General features: G+C 42.9%; 1 protein-coding gene across 44 annotated transcripts in view; it reads left to right on the top strand.

Annotated features, from left to right (window-relative positions):
• Window positions 1-19,530, top strand: part of Tcf7l2 (transcription factor 7 like 2) — a 202,743-nt gene that overhangs the window by 65,548 nt on the left and 117,665 nt on the right. For all 44 annotated transcript variants that reach the window (XM_090345847.1, XM_090345841.1, XM_090345839.1 and 41 more), the window contains one exon: window positions 16,895-16,996. In XM_090345847.1, coding sequence (XP_090201973.1) covers window positions 16,895-16,996 — 102 coding nt within the window. The remainder of the gene's footprint in view (window positions 1-16,894; window positions 16,997-19,530) is intronic.

The following is a 19,530-nucleotide window of genomic DNA, read 5'->3' as shown; positions in this document are numbered from 1 at the left end:
GAGTTGTCCACTAGCTAGGTAATGTTTAATGGATGCTTTCATTTACTTTATTAGGAAGTGGAAGGAAATTATTTTCTAATAACTAAGGGTCAGGAAGATCAGATCTCCACTCATCCTTACACAGCAAGGCTGGGTGAGAGCTGGGATTTGTCCTCTAGATTTCCTGACTGTCTGGCCCTGTGATCTTTTCTGTTTCTAGTTTCTAGCAGAATGCCTGGCAAAGAGATGCCATCAATAAATATTTGTTGAGTATACATTCATGCATGTTTGGCCCCGAGGCATTGGGAGGCAAAGATGCTCCTCCTTCATAACCTTCACTTCCAAATCCTATGTCCTTGGGCAGGTTTGTCTACAGGTTCCCGAAAACTCAGCTGAATTAAAAAACAATGGCTAGAATATCACAGGAATTTCCTTATAAAGTAGGATTGCAAATATAATTCTACTTCCTGTTTTTCTTTATGTTATGCCGACGTCCTAGGAAATAAATTTCATTTGTTTTATTGAGACAGAATCTCACTATGTGGTAGGTCCTTCTGCTCTAGCCTCTCGAGTGTTGGGAGTATAGGCATTTGCTACTCTTAGCTGTGTCTCTAGAAAATAGTTTCCAATGCCAGATAGCATCGTGAGGTAGCAGCAGCTGCAACAGAAAGCATTTGCTGACATATTGTCACAATCACTGAAGGTAGCAAATACTGATTTAGTAATATGAACAAAAGTTTTCTAGGAGTTCAGTATCTTGAGCAATGACCACATTCTAGGTTCTTCTCTAAGCTGTTACCTACAGCCGTGTTTTGGCAACAGATCTGATTCTATCAAAGGAGACTGATTCTATCAAAGGAGACTGAGGCTTAGAGAACTGAGGTTATCTAACCAGCATCTCTTAGGAAGTACTTGATGTTCTGAGATTCAAATACTTTTAAAAACCACACATAGAACTAACCTCTCCACAGGTTATTTTTGTTTATTTTTTAAAAGAGGGGTGGGGGTTAGGCTTTTCCTGTCTCCCCTGGTTTTCAGTCTGCACTGTTTATTTTATTTTAACTAATTAACTAGTTAATTAATTAGTGCTGCTCTTGGGGTTTGAACTCAGGGCTTAGGTGCTGTCCCTGACTTTTCTTTATGTTCAAGGCTAGTGTTCTACCATTAGAGCCACAGCTCCATTTCTGGCTCTTTTTGGTAGTTAATTGGAGGTAAGAGTCTTAGAAACTTTCTTATTCAGGTTGGCTTTGAACTACAGTCCTCAGATCTCAGCCTCCTGAATAGCTAGGATTATAGATATGAGCCACCAGCATCTGACTTTATTTTATTTTTAAGATCATTATTGTCTTTTTAACTTTAGGTTGTTATAGTTTATGTGCACATATTATTTAGATTTTAATTTATATTTTATCTTTTATTAGTCAATCTGTGAATGCATTCAGTTTATGACTACAGTGTACTTTGATCAATGTCACCTCTTCTGCTGTTCACCTTTGCCCTCCTCATTCTTGAAGAACATGGCCAGTGCAGGTAGAAATTTACACAATCTTTGGGCTAAACTTGGGGCTGGACTTTCTTCTGAAATAGGGTGCCAAATGGCTGGCCCTGGTTTTTATGCCTCGTGGTGGTAAGCCAGGGGCACCAGAGAGTTCTTGGTATTTTTGTTTTCCAACTGTCTAACCTTTAGGCCATATTTTTTTTTAACAGGCTAGGTTTTAAATCTTATTGACATCTCTAAATACAGATGGAGGAAAGGGAAAAAATAAGCTTATAGTCTGGGAGAAAAGTTGCAGTTACTCCAAGATTTTTGTTTTTTCATTTTCAGTTTTGTCTTGTGCACATTGCAAAACCTCTTTTGGTTGGTGATTGGGTGTGGTCTCTGCTTAGCCCAATCCTTGAGCAGCCAGCTGCTACAGTTTCCGTTCTGTGCCCTGCGCTGCTCTGTCCTGTGGGGTGCTTTGTGCCCCACTCCTCCCCACCTCCCATACCTGTTTGTACCTGGAGGGTCTACTGTGTTCTACCCTCACATTCTCAGTTCTGCGGGCCTTGACAGACATTTTGGACATGTCCTTAAGTATGCAAGGCAAGGTGTAGGAAGAGAGACAGAGACTAAGAACTCTAATATTGCCTGCCGCTAAGCCTGGATATTTGGGAGGAGCCCAAATGGAGGAACAGGAAAATTCCACTTAACCAGAGAGCTAGTAGATGAGTGAACTGGGTGTGGGCTGGAAGAGCCGGAGGCTGGTTAACTAAGAATGTGTCGGGTCACTTTGCTTTAACCTAGCCTGAAGTATTCATTTCCCTTTAGCCATTGTACAGTGTATCTCTCTAGGGATTTGCTTTTTGAGTGATTTAGTATCTTGCAATAACTCAAGCGGGTTTATTCTGATGATACTGATTATATTAATAGCAATATAATAGCCAGCTAATAGTATAATAGCTAGCATTTACTAAGCACTTCACCAGGCTCCAGGCACCTCGCCAAGCCTTTGATCCTTACAAGAACTATGAGACATGACTGTTTGTTTACGTTCCCATTTTACAGACGAGGAAACCTGTGCAGAGTGTGGGGTGGGGGAGGGAAGAAGACACGGGTTGGGGGCGGGAGGGTGAGATCATTTACCCAAGCTCCTTTGCCTTTAGATGGTCCACTTTTACATCCTCTCTTTAAAGAGAGAACCCATCTCTTTGGGGTGTCTGTATTTGGCAGGTGTTAGATATGGCATAACTTTTTTTTTTTTTTTTTTTTTTTGCCAGTCCTGGGCTTGAGCTCAGGGCCTGAGCACTGTCCTTGGACTTTCTCAAGGCTAGAGCTCTACCACTTGAGCCTCAGCACCACTTCTGGCTTTTTTCTATGTATGTGGTACCGAGGAATCGAACCCGGGTCTTCATGCATGCTAGGCAAGCACTTTAACCACTAGGCCAAACTCCTGGCCTGGCATAACTATTTTTATCAAGGGTAGAGGGAGCTTTCATTGCAAATGTCTCAATACACTTAACTTTCAGAACTCATTGTCCTGTGTTGGTCCTGATGGAGGTGAGTCCCAGGGAAAGGAGGAAGGAATAAGCTCCAGGGTTTTCCTGAATACACTGGCATTTAAGGTCGTTCAGGAGAATGTGCTGAGGCAGTGACTTCGTTCCCTGGTCCTGGTGTTGTGCTCTGTGCCTTGTGTCCCTGTGTCTACAGAGAGGTGGGCTGAACACGAGAAGACCTTTTGTTTGGAATGCTGATTCTCATCTGCATTTACACAGGGACCAAGTTTCACTTACTGCCTTTTATCGTCAAGATGTTATTAAATTGGCTTATTCCTCAGTCAGGCATTTTGGGGGAACGTTAGCTATTGGAATTGAATTGTAAGGTAAAACCTCTCTCCCAGGCAAAGAGAGGAAGAGAGATCTGTTTAGAGTAGCTGTAGGAATCCTTCCTTACTGGCACTTTTGCCCAAGGACAAGAATAGTGGGTTATCAGCTGGTTTGTTAATCAGGTATGCAACCCTGCTTGTCTCTGTTGACTGTACACAAGTCATCTTCATCCTCTTCTCCCTTTTTACTTCCTGCCTTGAGCTCCACCAGTGTGAAGTGTCTATCAGCTCATTTCTAAACAAGGATGCAGAGGCTGACAAGTGCAGCCATTTGTCTAAGACCCTACAAATATCAAGCTGCAGATCCTGGATTTGAACCAGGCCTTAGTGCTCCTGAGCTGGTGCCATTGACCTTGCCTTTGACCTTTGGATGCTGCTGTACTACCTTAATCAAATCAAGGAGATTTTCTTTTTCTTTTCTTTCAGGCAATGCTGGGTGGAACCCAGGGGCTTGTACACATATAGCAAGTGCTCTGCCATAGAGCCACATGCCCTGTCCTAGGGTTGAAAGTTTTAGGTTTTAAATTTATTTTTTGACCAACATGCTCCTTCTAGAACCCTTTGTCAGCCAGTTCCACAATGGAGAGAAAAAGTGAGGGATCGCTTAAGTGAAGAGAGCCCAGGAGCTGGGTCAGATGGGTAAAAAGGATTTGGTTCCTTCTCTTGACTTGTCTAGCACTTTTCTGGGAGCAAGCCCTCCTACCTCTCTTGTAAGATCAGCCTTCTTTCCATGTCTTCCAACTACTGACCTGAGGCCAGGCATGATAGCACATTGCCTTTTAACTCCAGTTATACTTGAGAGGCAGAAACAGAAGGATTGTGATTGGAGGCTGGCCTGGGCAAAAGCAAAGAGACCCTACCGAAAAGTAAAACCAGAGCAATATATTTTGGGTTGTGGCCCAAGTGGTAGAGCCCTTGCCTAACGTGCAGGCAGCTCTGAGACCCATTCTTAGTACTGCTTCCCCCTTCTGGATTCCCCTAAAAAAGATCTGAAGTGGAATCTCCAAGATCCCTGGGAGCTCTTGAAGCAAAGATGGCTGGCTTTTGTGGTTGGGCCTGGTTAGGATTACAAATAAACCGAAGCCTGGGAAACTTTCTTGCTATTAATAGTGCAGACCTTATGGGGAGGGAATAGCCAAACTTGATGCTGTTGGAATTGATTTTGCCTGTCCACAGGACATACTAATGAGCTAAGTGGTTAGCTTCAAACTGTTACTGCTTCTTCCTGAGCCAAGTTCCTTTAAAGATGGAAACTGTAAAGGCAAAGGCAAGAGAGCAGGTTAGTATAGAAAGGCCTGGTAGCCCAGGTAGGGCAGAGTGTGGTTGCTCCGGCAGGCCTAGATTGCAGAACATGGAAGGAGATAGCCATGCCAACCATTCTATATCTTTAACTGGTGATTCCCCATCCCCGCCCCCCAATTAGAAGCAGACTTGTAATTTGGTGTCTGGATTTTGGTTGGGGGGTGTATTTTTCTCCAGTTTTTTTTTTTTTTTCCTTGTAAGTTTCTCTCCTTGTTGGGTCATATGGCAAAGACCATGCTGCCAGTTCTGCTCTCTTCCTGGTATCTTTCCAGAGAGAAAGTCTGGCTTTACAACAGCCCTGAAAGATCCTTATTGCCTCATATCACCCACTTTGATTATGACATGCATTGTTCTGCTTCTTGGTATATACTAGGCAGAATGTGTATAAAATTGAAAGCCAAAAAAAACCCAAAAACGCTCTGTATGTCTGAAGTGCCTGGTGTTTCAGGGGTGACTTGGGAAATGAACAAAACTGTATTTCCTTCCCCAAATGAGTTTGTGCTAGAAATACCTTCTGCTAATTTATCAAGGGAAATGGCAGATTGATCCATTTTTCTAGCTTGCAACCTGCTCTCTTGCCCATCTCTATATCTTCCTCCCCTCCTTCTCCTCTCACCCCATTCAGTCTCCCTTCAAAAGCAGCGTCCTTTCTGGAGTTGGCTGTAGGGGGGCAAAGCCCATTTCCCTGACCTAAGCCTGTATGACATGGCTGTGTACTATGTACCCCATCCTCACTTGTCCCTGGGGACCGCGAGGAAGGAATTCGGGGTGTGGACTTCCTTGAATAACCAGGATTAGGGCAGTCTGCCGAGTCTGCAGGCAGATAAGAAGTGTGTGGGCACAGGGACCCATTGTGCAAAGCCTCTGGGGACAGAAAGCCTGCCATCATCTTGTGCTGGGCCTGTGGACAATTGAGGCGTTTAGCTTATGTCTGAAAGCAGAGTAGGCCGGGATGGGCGAGCAGACCTCCCAGATGAAGCAAATAGACACAGGGATTACGACAGGACACCACTGGGCAGAGTCTCAGGAGAGAATGTTTACTTCCTTGCTCTCTAGGAGAGATTTTGAAAGACTTTAATCCTGGGTTACCAGTAATTTGTTACAGCAAGATGATACTTAGTGGTGCCAGGGTGGGGGTGGGGGCCTGCAGGTCAGCATGGTGGAAATCACAACCCCAGCTTCCTGAGAGAAGAGGAAAGTTAAGTGGACTGACTTTCCTGGGGGAGCACCGAGGACCCTCTCTAGTCCACCTGATTGTCATAGCTAGAATTTGACCATCAAAATTTGGACAGGGAGACCTGGCTGGAGCCACCAGCCACTTTCAGATATGACAAGAGAAAAGAAATCATAGCCTAGGGTGGTGATTTTAGTTGAAGTTAGAGGCCTTGAGCCAGGCGAGCTTGTATTTGCCTCCTAGCCAGGCTGACGAAAGGAGGTAAATCATTGTTCTTGAGTCTTCTGTCATGGAGCATGGGGGAAATACGGAATAGCACAGATAATCTACTTGGACAAAGTCCAAACTTTATGTGCTATAGCCTTAGAGAAGAAAAGGAATTTAAAAATTAATAATAATAATAATTAATAATAAAACAACATCCAGGTACCATTAACTCACACCTGTAATCCTAGCTTCTCAGTGACTGAGATCTGAGCGTCATGATTTGAAGACAGCCTGGGTTGGAAAGTCTGTGAGACTCTTATTTCCAATAATCGACATTAAAAAAAAAAAGCCATAAGTAGAGCTGTGGTAGAGTGCCATTCTTGAGGAGAAAAGCTCAGGGACAGTGCTTAGGCCAAGTTCAAGCCCCAGGATTGGCGCCAAAACAAAACAAAAATCCCAGCTGCAACTGGAAGATACCCTTTCTGGACATCAGGACCTGCCACCCCCTGCACCTGTCAATGGGTACCTGGTATCTGTTTATTCACCAGTGCTTAAGCAAGACCTTAAGTTTAAATGGCCTAAATGGTTTAAATGGCCTATGGAGTTGGAAGGAAACAGACACACACACAGGCACACACAAGTATTAACTGCATCCAACCTAAAATAAATTCTTTTCATTTCATTTGTGTGGATTGTCATTTGAGGGTAAATAAACAGCAAAGAAGCCAGCAAGAGCCTTTCTTTGGTTAAGCAATTTCAGGTCCAGTTTTTAGGCTGAAAAGTTGCAGATAGTAGAGATAGGGCTTTCCCAGATGGGTTTCTGAGTTGTCTATTGACAAGCCTTTTTGCTGTGTGTGTGTGTGTGTGTACACGCTGGGACTGGAGCTCTGGGCTTGGGTACTGTTTAGTTGTTTTTTGCTCAAGAGGAAATTACTTCTGCATTCATTCATTCATTCATTTCATTCATTCACTGTCTGGCTTCCCTGTTTTTTTCTGCTAGGGAAAACCTTGCCTGAATACAGGGAAGGGTGTTTCTGAGCAGATGACTAAAGATACAGCTGTGTCCATAGAGTAACAAACCATCCTTCTCTAGCATCTACCATCACTCCCTCCCAGACACGTGGAGAAACATTATCTAATGTTCCTCTAAGGAAATCTTTCTACTAGAGCCATTGAAGCTGCAAAACAAACCAAACATCTTACAAACATTTACTGTTCTCTTGTTCTGCCAAATATACACTCCTTATTCTGAGTTCTGGGGTCCAGATCTTCTTTCCCTCCTCTCCAAAAAGTCACTTTTCAAAGATGCCCTTCCTTGGTGGAGTTCAGGCAAGGTTTTCCCTAGCTATGGAAGTCAGACTGAGTTAGTTGGTAAAATGGGGACAGGATCATGGGCCTGGGTCCTTCCATGCCAGCTGACCTGTCACCTCAGGCCGTGGTCCTGCTGTACTTACTGCTCTACCAGCCTGTGTCTGTTAGTTCTGCCTTTCTACGCATTGATTTTACAGCTCATTGATTCATAATTCCATTGCCAGTGGACTCATCAACTCTAAGATACTTTTATTTTTATTGTTGCCAGCACCAGGGTTTGAATTTAAGGTTTTACGCTTCCTCAGCTTTATAGATCAGCTGGTGCTCTACTATATGAGCCATTTTTCCAATCCAGCTGTTTGTTTGTGTATGTTTGAAACAGAATCTGGGGACCTTTTGCACCTGGACTAGCCTCAAGCTTTGATCCTTCTGCTCTTAGTCCCCTGTGTGGCTAGGAGTACAGGTACGAGCAACCAGTTAGCCAGCTCAAGTCTAAGATACTTTAAATATGAACTGACAATACTGGGGACTTTTATATTGTTGTAATTGAAAAAGTCAGTGTAGAAAAGGTCAAGTATGGGATTATATTTAAAATCTTATAGTCATGGATCCATAAAACAGAGGTCAGGGCTATTAATAAGTGCCTTGAAATCCCATGACTTTCCCGGTGTACATGTCAGAAATGGGATGGTGACTTGAAGGAAAATTTTCTAAGTTCCTACTACATTAGGTTTAAAAATAGCCACCCTTAACATTACTGAATATGTATCATTTTATTTGTTCCTCTGCTTTGGTCCAGCCTTCTAAGACCTTTGGTCTTCTTTTCCTGAGTAACTTGTAGCACATTATTTTATTTAGGTGACATTCCAATAGCCAGAAGTGAAACTTTTCTGTGTTGCTTTTTTTTTAAATAATCACATTTGATAGATCACATTTTAAATTATTTGTTTGTTTTGGTGGCCCTAGGGTTTGAACTTGAGATCTCCCCCTCCTGAGAAGATGTTCTACCTGCTGAACCAGGTGCCCAGCCCTTTTGGCGTTACTTGATTTTTCTGGATGGGGCTTATATTGTTTCCCCAGGGACTGGCCACAGATCTTGGATTACAGACATGTCTGGCTATCGTGTTTCCTAAATAGAAACTTTTTTTTCCCCAAAGAGGCCATGTCAGTAGTATGTTTGAATCTAGGATACTGCGACCTAATCGCCCATACCTGCAGCATCTGCAGGAAAATTTGTCAGACATTTCAGTGACACTGTCGAGCATTGTGCCAGATGTGGAAGGACCTGTGAGATGTTCTGCAGCTTTGGAGGTAGTAGTTAACACATGGAATCAATGCTGACTGCAGGCAAATGGGTGCAAAGAGTAGAGCAGACTGCTAACTGGGATCACAATTTCTTGTATGTTCATCAGCAGGGGCCAATCAGGGTTCAGAGAAGATGGTCTGCACATTCTATCCCCCATTTGTGAAGAAAGAATAAGCTTCAAGAGAGCCAGACAGGCCTGTTCTTTAGCAGGGGGTGTGTGTGTGTGTGTGTGTGTGTGTGTGTGTGTGTGTGTGTGTGTGTGTGTGTGTGTGTGTGTGTGTGTGTGTGTGTGTGTGTGTGTGTGTGTGTGTGTGTGTGTGTGTGTGTGCGCGCTCATGTACCAGGTCTGCTCCACTGCAGGTGTTCCCAAAGAAACTGCAGAGACCTCTTTCTGTTGGATTCTTGGGCCATTTATTTTCCTACATAGTACACTTTTCTGGTATTTTATGACATGTGGTCTCTGGTGGCCTTTTCCTTTGTAAAGTGTCATGGTGTGGAAAGCAGAGTTCTAGTTTGGTCTCTTCTGCCTGGTCTGCTTGCAGGAAAGTGGCTTTCAAGCGGCCTTTGGGAAGGCCTCACTGGGGAGGGTAGGAGTGAGCCATCCTCAAGTGGGGAGAAACTCTATGGCTTTGGATGTGGTGGTCCATGGCTGGTCCTACTCCTGGTTCTGAGTATACAGACAGAACAATGGCCTTCCATTTTATTTGAAACTGACCACATACAACTTCTTGGAACTAGTGAATTAGGAAGACTTCATAGTGTAAATCTATCATGAGGATGCATCCAGTTAATTTTATTTCCTGGGGCTTGAACTCAGGGCCTGGGTGTTGTCCCTGAGCTTTTGTGCTTCACTTCTGGTTTTTTGGTGATTAATTGGAGATAAGAGTCTCATGGACTTTCCGTCCTGAGCTGGCTTTGAACTGTGATCCTCAGATCTTAGCCACTTTAACAGCTAGGATTACAGGAGTGAGCTACCAGTGCCAGGCTTTCCTTTCCTCCTCCTCCTCCTCCTCCTCCTCCTCTTCTTCTTCCTCCTCCTCCTTCCCCCCCCTCCCCAGGATCTCATGCTCTTGCTTGGCTTGTCACTCACAGCAGACACACTACCATTGAGCTATACCTCTACTGCCAGCATTTTTTTGCTGATGAGTCTGGTAGATTTGTCTGTCCAAGCTGGCTTCATACTTTGCTCATCAGATCTCAGCCTCCTGAATAGGTAAGGTTGTATCCATTCACTGCTGGCATTTGCTTTCCAGTTAATTTGATTTCTTGTGAAACGAAATTTCCTAGTCAAAAACAGCTTGTGTTGAAAGGTGGGTTTGTCCTTTGATAGATAAGGAGCTTGCTGTCCCTGGCTGGGACTGAGTTCTGGGGAGGAGAACCAGTTTCATGTCCCCTAAGCAGTCTACCCAGGCTTCCAATAGCCTCTTCCAACCTGACCTTTGTGATGCACTCTGAGCCCATGACATGCCATGTTAAGAGGTGGGCAGAGCTGGCAACTTATGTACTTCATCCCAGCCTTGTTCCGTATGTAAGTTGATTGTGGGAATGTTCTGGAAGCTTCTGAGACTAGTTATTCGATGTTGTAGCTGTGTGATTGATTGTCTTCCCTGACACCTTAGGAAGTGCCACCTGTGGCTCTCTTTTCCTGGGGTGAGGTGATGTCACGTGACACATCACCAGTGCCCCTAAACAGTGGCTGAGAGCTTTTGACTAGGAGCCTTTTCCAGTCACAATGGCTTGGGGATGTCTTAGACTTTCAACTGGGGAAAGCGGGGTAGTTATTTTGGTGGAATTGTGGTCTAGTGATTCAACCTTTGGACTTTGTGTCCCAAACTTAGGCCTTGGATTCATGTCCAATAAGGTTTTTTTTCCCTCTATAGCTTGAGTCTTGACAATTCAATCTAAAATGTTGCTTGGGGAACCACTGAATGCATTTTCTTACTTGATCATGTTTGGCTCTTGGGACGGAAGGCTCCATCTGGGATGGTGTTCCCTCAAACAAGACTTGGGAGGCCTTTACACACTCACCAGCCAAGGTAGAGACCAGACCAGCAGCTGTGGCCCTCAGGCCAAACCTGGCTTGCCACTTGTTTTTATATGGCTTATAAGTGAAAAGAGACTTTTTTTTTTTGTGCCAGTCCTGGGGCTTGTACTCAGGGTCTGAACGCTCTCTTTGGGCTTTCTCAAGGCTAGAGCTCTACCACTTGAGCCATAACACCACTTCCAGCTTTTTCTACGTATGTGTTATCGAGGAATCGAACCCGGATCTTCATGCATGCTAGGCAAGCACTCTAGGACTAGGCCAAACTCCTGGCACTGAGACTTATTATTTTTAAAGGATTAATGAAACCAAGAGAACAATATTTCCAGACATGGGGAAATTATTTGAAATTCAGATATCAGTATGCTTAAATAAGATTTATTGGAAGTCAGCCATGACTAGACACACACATGGCTGGCCTGGAGCCACTTTCAGTGGCAGAGTGACATAGCCACCTCATAGGTGGTAGATGTGTGGCCACAAAACCCAAGAAATTTATTGTAAGTGGTTTTCTAGAAACAGTGTGCCAGCCTCACCCTGAACATATAAGGGATATGGTTTCTACTTTGTGGTCCATCTGTAGAATGGTGTTAGTAGAAGGAATTGAGACCAACTTGCTGATGTTTAACCAGGGATGTGAATTCTTTGGCAACTTTGCCTTTTTCTTTCTTTTCTTCCTTTTTCTATCTTATTCAGTACTGGGACTTGAAATGAGAGTCTTGTGCTTTCTGGGCAGGTGCTCTACCATTTGAACCATGCTGGGAAATTATCTGTACTTTTTGATTTTTGGTTGTGGGACTTGAACTCTTCCTGAGCTTATCTGCTTGAGGCTAGTGTGCCACCATTTTGAGCTGCGGCTCCACATCTGGTTTTCTAGTGGTTAATTGGAGATAAGAATCTTACAGACTTTCCTGCCCAGGTTGGGTTTGAACATGATCCTCAGATCTCAGCCCCCTGAGTAACTTAGCTACCAGCATCCAGCTTGTTTGTTTTCTTAGATTCTTGTGCTTAGGCCTCTCATCTCCTGAGGAGTTGGGATTCTAGGTGTGCGCCACTACTGCTGGTTTCCTGGAAGCTTTATCATTATTGCGATCATCAGCACCTTCATTGTCCTTTGACATTCTGTTTTGAAAAGAATGTGTACAAAGCCCTCAGTTAGCAGATGTCAGGTGACAGGTGTTGGAATGGAGGAACTGGGTGGATGCAGGTGCATATGGGAACAGCTTCTCTCTAGCCAGTCCTTAGGAGGTAACCACTAAGCTGTTTCCTGAAGGTACCTTCTTGTGGAAGGATTTTGGAATATTTTCCTCAACTGCCTTAGTTGCAGTAGGGAAGAGATTAGAGATGCTTACCTTTCCCCTTCTTCTAGCAGTTTTATTAGGCTTTTCACATGCATTGATTCCATTTAGGCCTTTGCTATCATGAATATATCTTCAGACTTTGCCCACAGACTAAAACTTTAAGCTCTCAGAGCCATATCATGAAATATGATTTTGGAGACAAAAATCACAAAATCATATTTAATGGGCCATGATTAGAAGAACATGATTATTAAACAAAGGATGAACTGCTTAAGCCAAAATGTTTTTTTTTCTTTTTAAATTCAATGAAAGTTGAGCAGACTCTTATTTCAACAGTTTCCAATGTCAGAATTCCCACAGCCCCATTTGATTGCCATTTGTTGAAAAGCTTAATGTTTTTGTAGGCAATTCATAATTTCCACATTAAATAACCAGAGAGGATGAGGGGAGAAGCCCAGTGTTTTCATAGCAGGATGGTGGGAATTCTTTCTTTCCTTCCCCAAAGGATCTCAACCTGAAGGCCAACTGTAGGATAAAATGTGGCGTCATCTTCCAACACTGGTAAATCTGAGATGCCTCTTTTTTTTTTTAGATCCTCCTTTAGGGTCCCACAGAATAGAATTTCCTGCTTTTTAATGTCTCCAGGAAGGAAAGGATTTTTCCTTTAGGCTGTAATAGTACCTCATTTCCTTTTTCTTCTCTTTATGTATTTATTTTCTCTATTAATAAGGACCAATTGTAGAAGATGAAGGAAATGGGGCACCAATCATTTTGGGAGGAGGGTAATAACATTCTTAAAGATAGAAAGAAAAGAAAGAAAGAGAGAGAAGAAGGAAGGGAGGGAGGGAGGGAGGGAGGGAAAGAGGGAAGGAGGGAGGGAGGAAGGGAAAGAAAACCTGACACGCTACTTAACATTCACCGAAGGAATCCCGTTAGCCTGAATGCCAGTTAGAAGTCAAGGGCTGGACACAGCTGAGTTTTGCTTTGTGGTATCAGGTTGCGCAGGGAAGGGGTATTTGGGGCTGCCATGGCTGAGTCTCTGCCAGTGTGCAGGGCTGAGGCTGTCTTCTAGCATCTGGATTTGGTTAGTTCTCTCTGGGCAGCAGAGCTGAGTCTCATTTCCTCCAACCAGTAATGCTATATCGGCAGCAATCCTGCGCTGCCCTGATATAATTGAAAATTATGTGCATCGTAGGCTCGGAGCGCTGAAATGTAGGCTCATAAAAATACGTGATGCAGGTAGCCTATGGAGATTGGATATGGCTTACAATGAAACTTTTATGTAAACAGAATCGTTTTGTCTCCGTGTGACCATTGCATTATGGGTATGACAGCTCTTGGGGTTGGGAACTCAGCACAGGTCTGTCACCTTAAACCGAGCTGAATCTTCCTAACTCTGGAACTGGACACTACGGAATTCATTTTGCAGATGTTTGATGATGAAAACTTACTCATTACTGAACCTGCTCCATGGAACTAGCACAAGGGGTGGGTGTGTCTCATAGGGTTTTGCTTGCTTGTGGGTTTTGTGAGTTGCAGAGGTGAATGCTGGCAGCCATCCATTTTGGTTGGCTTCAAGGAAATGACTCTACTGAGTGGTTCTGGCCACTGAGGTCCCTGTAGTTATGTGGCAAGGGAGAATGAGAAGTCAGGATGCGACCGGGCAAACAGTTTCCCAGAGCCCTCTGGCTTGAGTTGCAGGGCTGAAGGAGACTTTGGAAACATTTATTTCAACTTTTTTTTTTTTTTTTTTTGGTTTTGTTTTGTTGTTGTTCCAGTGTTTGGGGCTCAAACCCTTAGCTTTTTTGCTTAAGGCTGATACTCTACCACTTAAGCCACAGCTCTACTTCTAGCTTTTTGGTGGTTACTTGAAATCTTCAAGGACTTCTTTGCCTCACTTGACTTTGAACTGCTATTTTGAAAACTTAGCCTCCTGAGTAGCTAAGATTACTGGCATGAGCCATTGGTTCCTAGCCTATATTAGTGGTTTTAAGCTTAGGGTGATAACTGGCCCCCTCTGCTATTTAGAAATTGTACATGTAAGAGAAGTTTGGGCTGGGATTTACTGTGTGGAACCCTGCGCCACCCCCCTCCCCCATCAAAGGTAGGAAGCTCCAATTTCTAGACAGCTATGGAGACAAAGGACTTTGGTAAAGGATTTTGCCAAATGACCCACAGAGCCCAAACTAGTAACCAAGTTTCTTCCCCTCTAAAGTTATAGAAGATGCCCTTCCTTCGTATAGATCTAGGTTGCACTGGGCTTAGGAATGTCTAGTGTGAAAGACCAACTGAGCTTGGTTTTAGCTTTAGCTGGCCAAACAAATGTATCCTTAGTGAATTATGGTTGTGGAGTGGTTTAGGTTGTTCCGTTTCTCATTGGGTTAGTTTAAACTCCCATTTACCCCTTTGTTGTTGTGGGGATTGAAATCAGGGCCTGGGTACTATCCTCCCCTCCCGCCTTTTTTTTTTTCCTACAGCCCTGGAGCTAGGACTCCAGACCTGAGCACTGTCCTTGGGTGTTCTCAAGGCTAGCGCTGTACCACTTGAGCTACAGCACCACTTCTGGCTTTTTCTATGTATGTGGTACTGAGGAATTGAACCCAGAACTTTGTGAATGCTAGGCAAGCACTCTACTACTAGGCCACAATCCCGGCCTCTGTCCCTGAGTTTTTATGCTCAGGGCTACCACTTACCATTTTGAGCCACAGTGCCACTTCTGGTTTCCCTGTGGTTATTGGAGATAAGAGTCTTAAAGATTTCCCTGCCTTGGTTAGTTTTGAACTCACATCTCAGCCTCCTGAATATAGATGTGAACCACTGGTGCCTGGCCCAAATTTTTCTCTTTGGACTGTCCTTTGTTGCCCTTTCTCTTCCTATTGAATCTTTCCTGACTTACCAAGATGGACTCGTTGGCATTGCCTGGAAGCAGCTTCTCTATACTGTGCCCTGACTCTGTGCGTGCGTGCGTGCGTGTGCGTCTGTGTGTGTATGTGTTGGTTTTCTTATGCATGGCTCAGGGGGGTATTACCTTATGAATGACAAAGAGACTTGGCACCACACAATGGGAATGCATCAGTGATTGTTGAATGGAAGTTTTTATAGAGCGAATGTTACAACTGGTCAGTTACTTTACTTTGGGTGTCAGAAGTGATCAAGGCTGTTCCTGTACATTCCGGAAGCATTAACTGATGCAGGAATCAATTGACCTCTGGAACCTTGAAGGATGGTATTGACATCCTTATAACCATCATTTCTTAGATTTTTTTTCAGTTGTCTGATTTTTTTTTTTTCCTGAATGAAACTATTGTTAGCAAGAAAAGTCAAATGCCTGGGAATCACTTTGGGTATACTGTTTCTCTGGGTCTGGGCAAGCCATTTCACTTCTTGTTCCCATACCTGCCAAACAGAGCAGGGAATGGGATTAATTTTATAAATGATCACTTTAGCCCCTTTGAGAGGAGATATATCACTTTCAACCATGGTACCATGTATTTATCTCCTAACTCAGAAAAAGATGAGGAAAGGCATAATTGACTTTTTCCTCCCTGTATTAATACCAGGATTTGAATTCAGGGCATTCAGGGTCTTACACTTTTTTTTGGGGGGGGGTGGATCATGGGGCTTGAACTAGGCCTGGGCGCTGTCCCTGAGCTCTTCCACTCAAGCCCACCGCCATACCCTTGAGTTAAGCCCCATTTCCCATTTTCTAGAGGCTAATTGGAGATAAGAGTCTCTGGTCCTTTTGTGTTCGGGCTAGCTTTAAACCTTGATCCTAGATCTCAGTCTCTTGAGTAGCTTGGACTACAGGCAAGCCACTGTGCCTGGCTCAGTGCCTTATATTCTTGCTAGGTTTTCTTGCTCATGGCTGGCATTCTACCACTTGAGCCATGCCTCCTGTCCATCCATACCTTTTATTTTTAGTTTGAGGCAAAACCTGTGAACATTTAAGCATTTCTCTAGCCTTGTTTACTTTGGTGGTACTGAGTTTTGTACTCAGGCATTCTAGACCAGCATTCTACTGCTTGAGGCACACATGTAATTCTAAGAGTTTTTCTCTGGTCTTTTCAAATGTCTGTATAAATTAAATTGTGCACTGGGTATGTATCTGCTGCCAGGAAATATTTTTGTCTGATGAGCTTTTAGATTGGTAATGGAATGCCATGCCTGTTTTCCTTGAGCAATTTCTAGTATATGAAGGGCTCAGCTTCCTTTAGAAGGAAGAATGCATGGCAGGTACTGGGGAATAAGAGATCTGGAAGATCAAGGTTTAAAGCCAGCCTGGGCAAAAAGTTAACCAAGTGCACACCTTAACGGAGAAGGTAGTTCCCAGCTGTGTAATCTTAGCAACTTGGGAGGCATAGGTAAGAGGATCAAGTGCAAAGGCTGGCTTAGATAAAAGTGGGAGACCTTATGTGAAAAATACTGCAAGCATAAAAGAGCTAAGGTTGTAGTTCAAGTATAGCAAGTAGGAGGTCCTGAATTAAAACCCCAGAACCACCAAAGACAACATTAAGCATGATACTATTTTAAAGATAAAGGTGGTTAGAAGATGAGAGTTGAAATGGATGGTTTCCTTGGACATTTCTGGCTTAAGATTTGTGTTTGCCATTTACTTCTGAAATTGCTGACTGTTTCTTGTTTTCTTCCCCTCCTCCCCAAATCCTCCCCATTTCTCTTTTATGAGTGAGTACCAGTGAATGCATTTTTATCTAGAGCTGTCCTGTAGTTTGACTGCAAAGACAAAACTAGCTAGTATTGATATTTTCTATTTGAACTGAGAGCTAGCTCTAAGGCCTTACTGCTAGTGCATGAGTTTTCTCTGTTATTTGCATGCTTTATTAGTTTGTTTTTTTTTTTCAGTTTCTGGCTCTATAATGATTCTTTGCTGAATGTACTGTTTTGATTTTCTAGTATCTTCAGATGAAATGGCCACTACTTGATGTCCAAGCAGGGAGCCTCCAGAGCAGACAGGCCCTCAAGGATGCTCGTTCCCCATCGCCTGCACACATTGTTGTAAGTAACTCTCCAAAGACAAGGAGACCCTGTGGGAGGAAGGGAGGTGAAGAAGAAAACACCCTGTGATGAAAATAAGTCTTCTTGGTTAGTTCTTTCTTTAGCACATTTTAGTCTGGAGTGTTCTTGGATGTGATCGTATACCTGTAAGCTACTCATTTTGAGTGATAAGTTGCTAGTGATTGTGAATGATGTGGAAATTTCCCAAGTCTTCCCTCCACTCTTTTCTCCATGTGTTGGGTTAGAATCTAGCCTTGTGGGCTCAAGTTCATAGGATACCAACAGATCTCTATGGTTTGGAGAAATAATATCCAAGTGATTTAGAAAATATATGTGACTAGGGAAGGGAGCTAGAATTAGAATAGGGTGTTGGGAGGGATGGTGAGGGGAACGATGGATCAAGATGCATTGTAGTCATGAATTGACATGTTGAATTGAAACCTCTTTGTATAAGCACTTAAAGATAATATTAAAAAAAAAAGGTATAGAGAGTCCTGGATTAGAGGAATCCTTCCACCCCCAATGTTTTTCTTAATGTTTGTCATTAGAAAGTAACATTTGATACTAACATTAGAAAATTTTGTCTGGATTGATTGATTGGTAAACCTGGAGGAGAAATGAACTTAAAATTAAAATACAAAATTAAACTTAAGGCATATAGCCAGGACTTTGAAAGTATATGGGATTGACATGGAGAATGTTTGCTTTCAGTACTAAGAGACTACAACATAAAGTGTGTGTTGACATATATTTTTAATGTACTTTCTTAGGATTTTGTAGGCTCTGAAAGTTTATAAATTAACCTCTTGAGAAGATAACTCAGCCTTATTAGAATATTCATTCCCCTCTATGTATTTATATCATGAGCTGGACTTCATACTTTTGCAATAATTAATGAAAGACATATTTTTATAATGAATCTATGACAGGTAGAATTACTCAAAGCAAGAAATAACTCATGTATTTTTCATTTAAGTATCACAAAATGTTACTCTTATGACTATGTTTCTTGTCATTTCTCAAAATTGCCCAGTAATTTTCTTAAGTCAACAAGTCTTCAGATAACATTGTGTCAAATTCCAGGCTTAACTGCCTCCTCCTTTGGTAGCTGGCTGTAATTGAGTATATATTATTTAATGGGTTGTGCCTCTGTTGCATGTGTGTATATCACAAAATAATTTATTTCTGTAAAATCACATTTTGAGCTCTGATTTGTAAAAATGTCTTAACTTCCCACTGTATAAATAAGACATTCTCCAACTTCACCATTAAATGGAACTTCATAGTCTCAAGGATGCTTTGGGAGTGTCAAGACTACAACTAGAGGTGTTCACCTTAGGTCATTGGAGGCCTGACCTGATCTCCACAAAGGAAACTGAGGCCCAGAGATGCCTTAAGTGAATTGCCCAAAGTCACGCGCTGAGCTAGTTGCCACAGTGAAGATTTTATTCAGTTTTCTGCTCCTCTCTGGGGCCCTGTGGCCCCAGGAATTTTGATGGCTGGCTTGTAGGACTATAAATTGGATTATGGTGAGAAAACACAGAGGTGTAAAGAAGTTGCTGGCTTGGGGATACTGCTGCAAATTTCATCTAGAAATTGGATTTATGTTTAAAAAAATCTTCACATACAGATTTGAAAACAAGTGTGTCATGCTGGGAGTCCTACAGTGTAAAGCGAGGAAGTCTCTATGTCTGTCTTGCTTTCCCCTCCTGCTTTGGACTTCCCAATTTGGCCTCAAGCTTTGAAATTTCTTTCTCTGCTTTTGGAAATGCTCCGTGTAACTTTTCCATACTTCTTTCTTCATTTCGTTTGACTTTATTTTATTTTGTATTATTTTGTTATATATTTTTTAAGCTACAGAAAAAGGATATCACCTTTAGAATCTCCGGGAGGCCTTTCTCTCTCTGAGTGTGGAATGAAGAGGCAAACCCTAGCATGGTTCTAAGTGTACATAGCCCCTCCCCTCATTTCACAGAGAATTTTCCCTTCTCATCCCTCCAAATCTCATAAGAACTGTAGTCACAACTTGGGTCCAAAAAGCCTAGTATTCTCACATGGAAGCAAATGATCTGGAGGAGATGCCAGAGCATTTTTTATTCAGAGCCAATGTGGATTTTGGCTAAGGGGACAAAGTAGGAACTTAGGTTCCATTTTCTTCCTTAGGTTCTATTTTTCCCTGTGGCTAATGAGATGCTATGGTTACCATGGTAACCCCTTAGGTACGCCCATCTCCTCTGATGGGGGCTTGGACCCCAAAGAGACACACTAGCAACTGTGCTGCCATCTTGTCTACTTCCAGCTGTGGTTCTGGGGACCTAGGAACTAACTAGCTATTGTGTAAAGATTATGTATGGGCTTGTGAAAGAGTCTGAGCTTAAGGAACAGATGAGAAGAGAATCAGTAGAGCTTTAAGTTTGGGCAAATGGAGACTATAGTCGGAAATTGTTTAATTCTCATTTCCAAGGACATGGGATAATGTATTCATCAAACCCAACTTTACTGTAGCAGGTACAGTGTGTTTTTGTAAATGGGAG

Source organism: Megascapheus bottae, chromosome 15, assembly GCF_031878675.1.
Source record: "Megascapheus bottae isolate mThoBot1 chromosome 15, mThoBot2.hap1, whole genome shotgun sequence".
In the NCBI taxonomy this organism is placed as follows: Eukaryota; Metazoa; Chordata; class Mammalia; order Rodentia; family Geomyidae; genus Megascapheus; species Megascapheus bottae.
The sequence above is the reverse complement of the archived record's forward strand: the minus strand, read 5'-3'. Positions and strand labels throughout refer to the sequence as shown.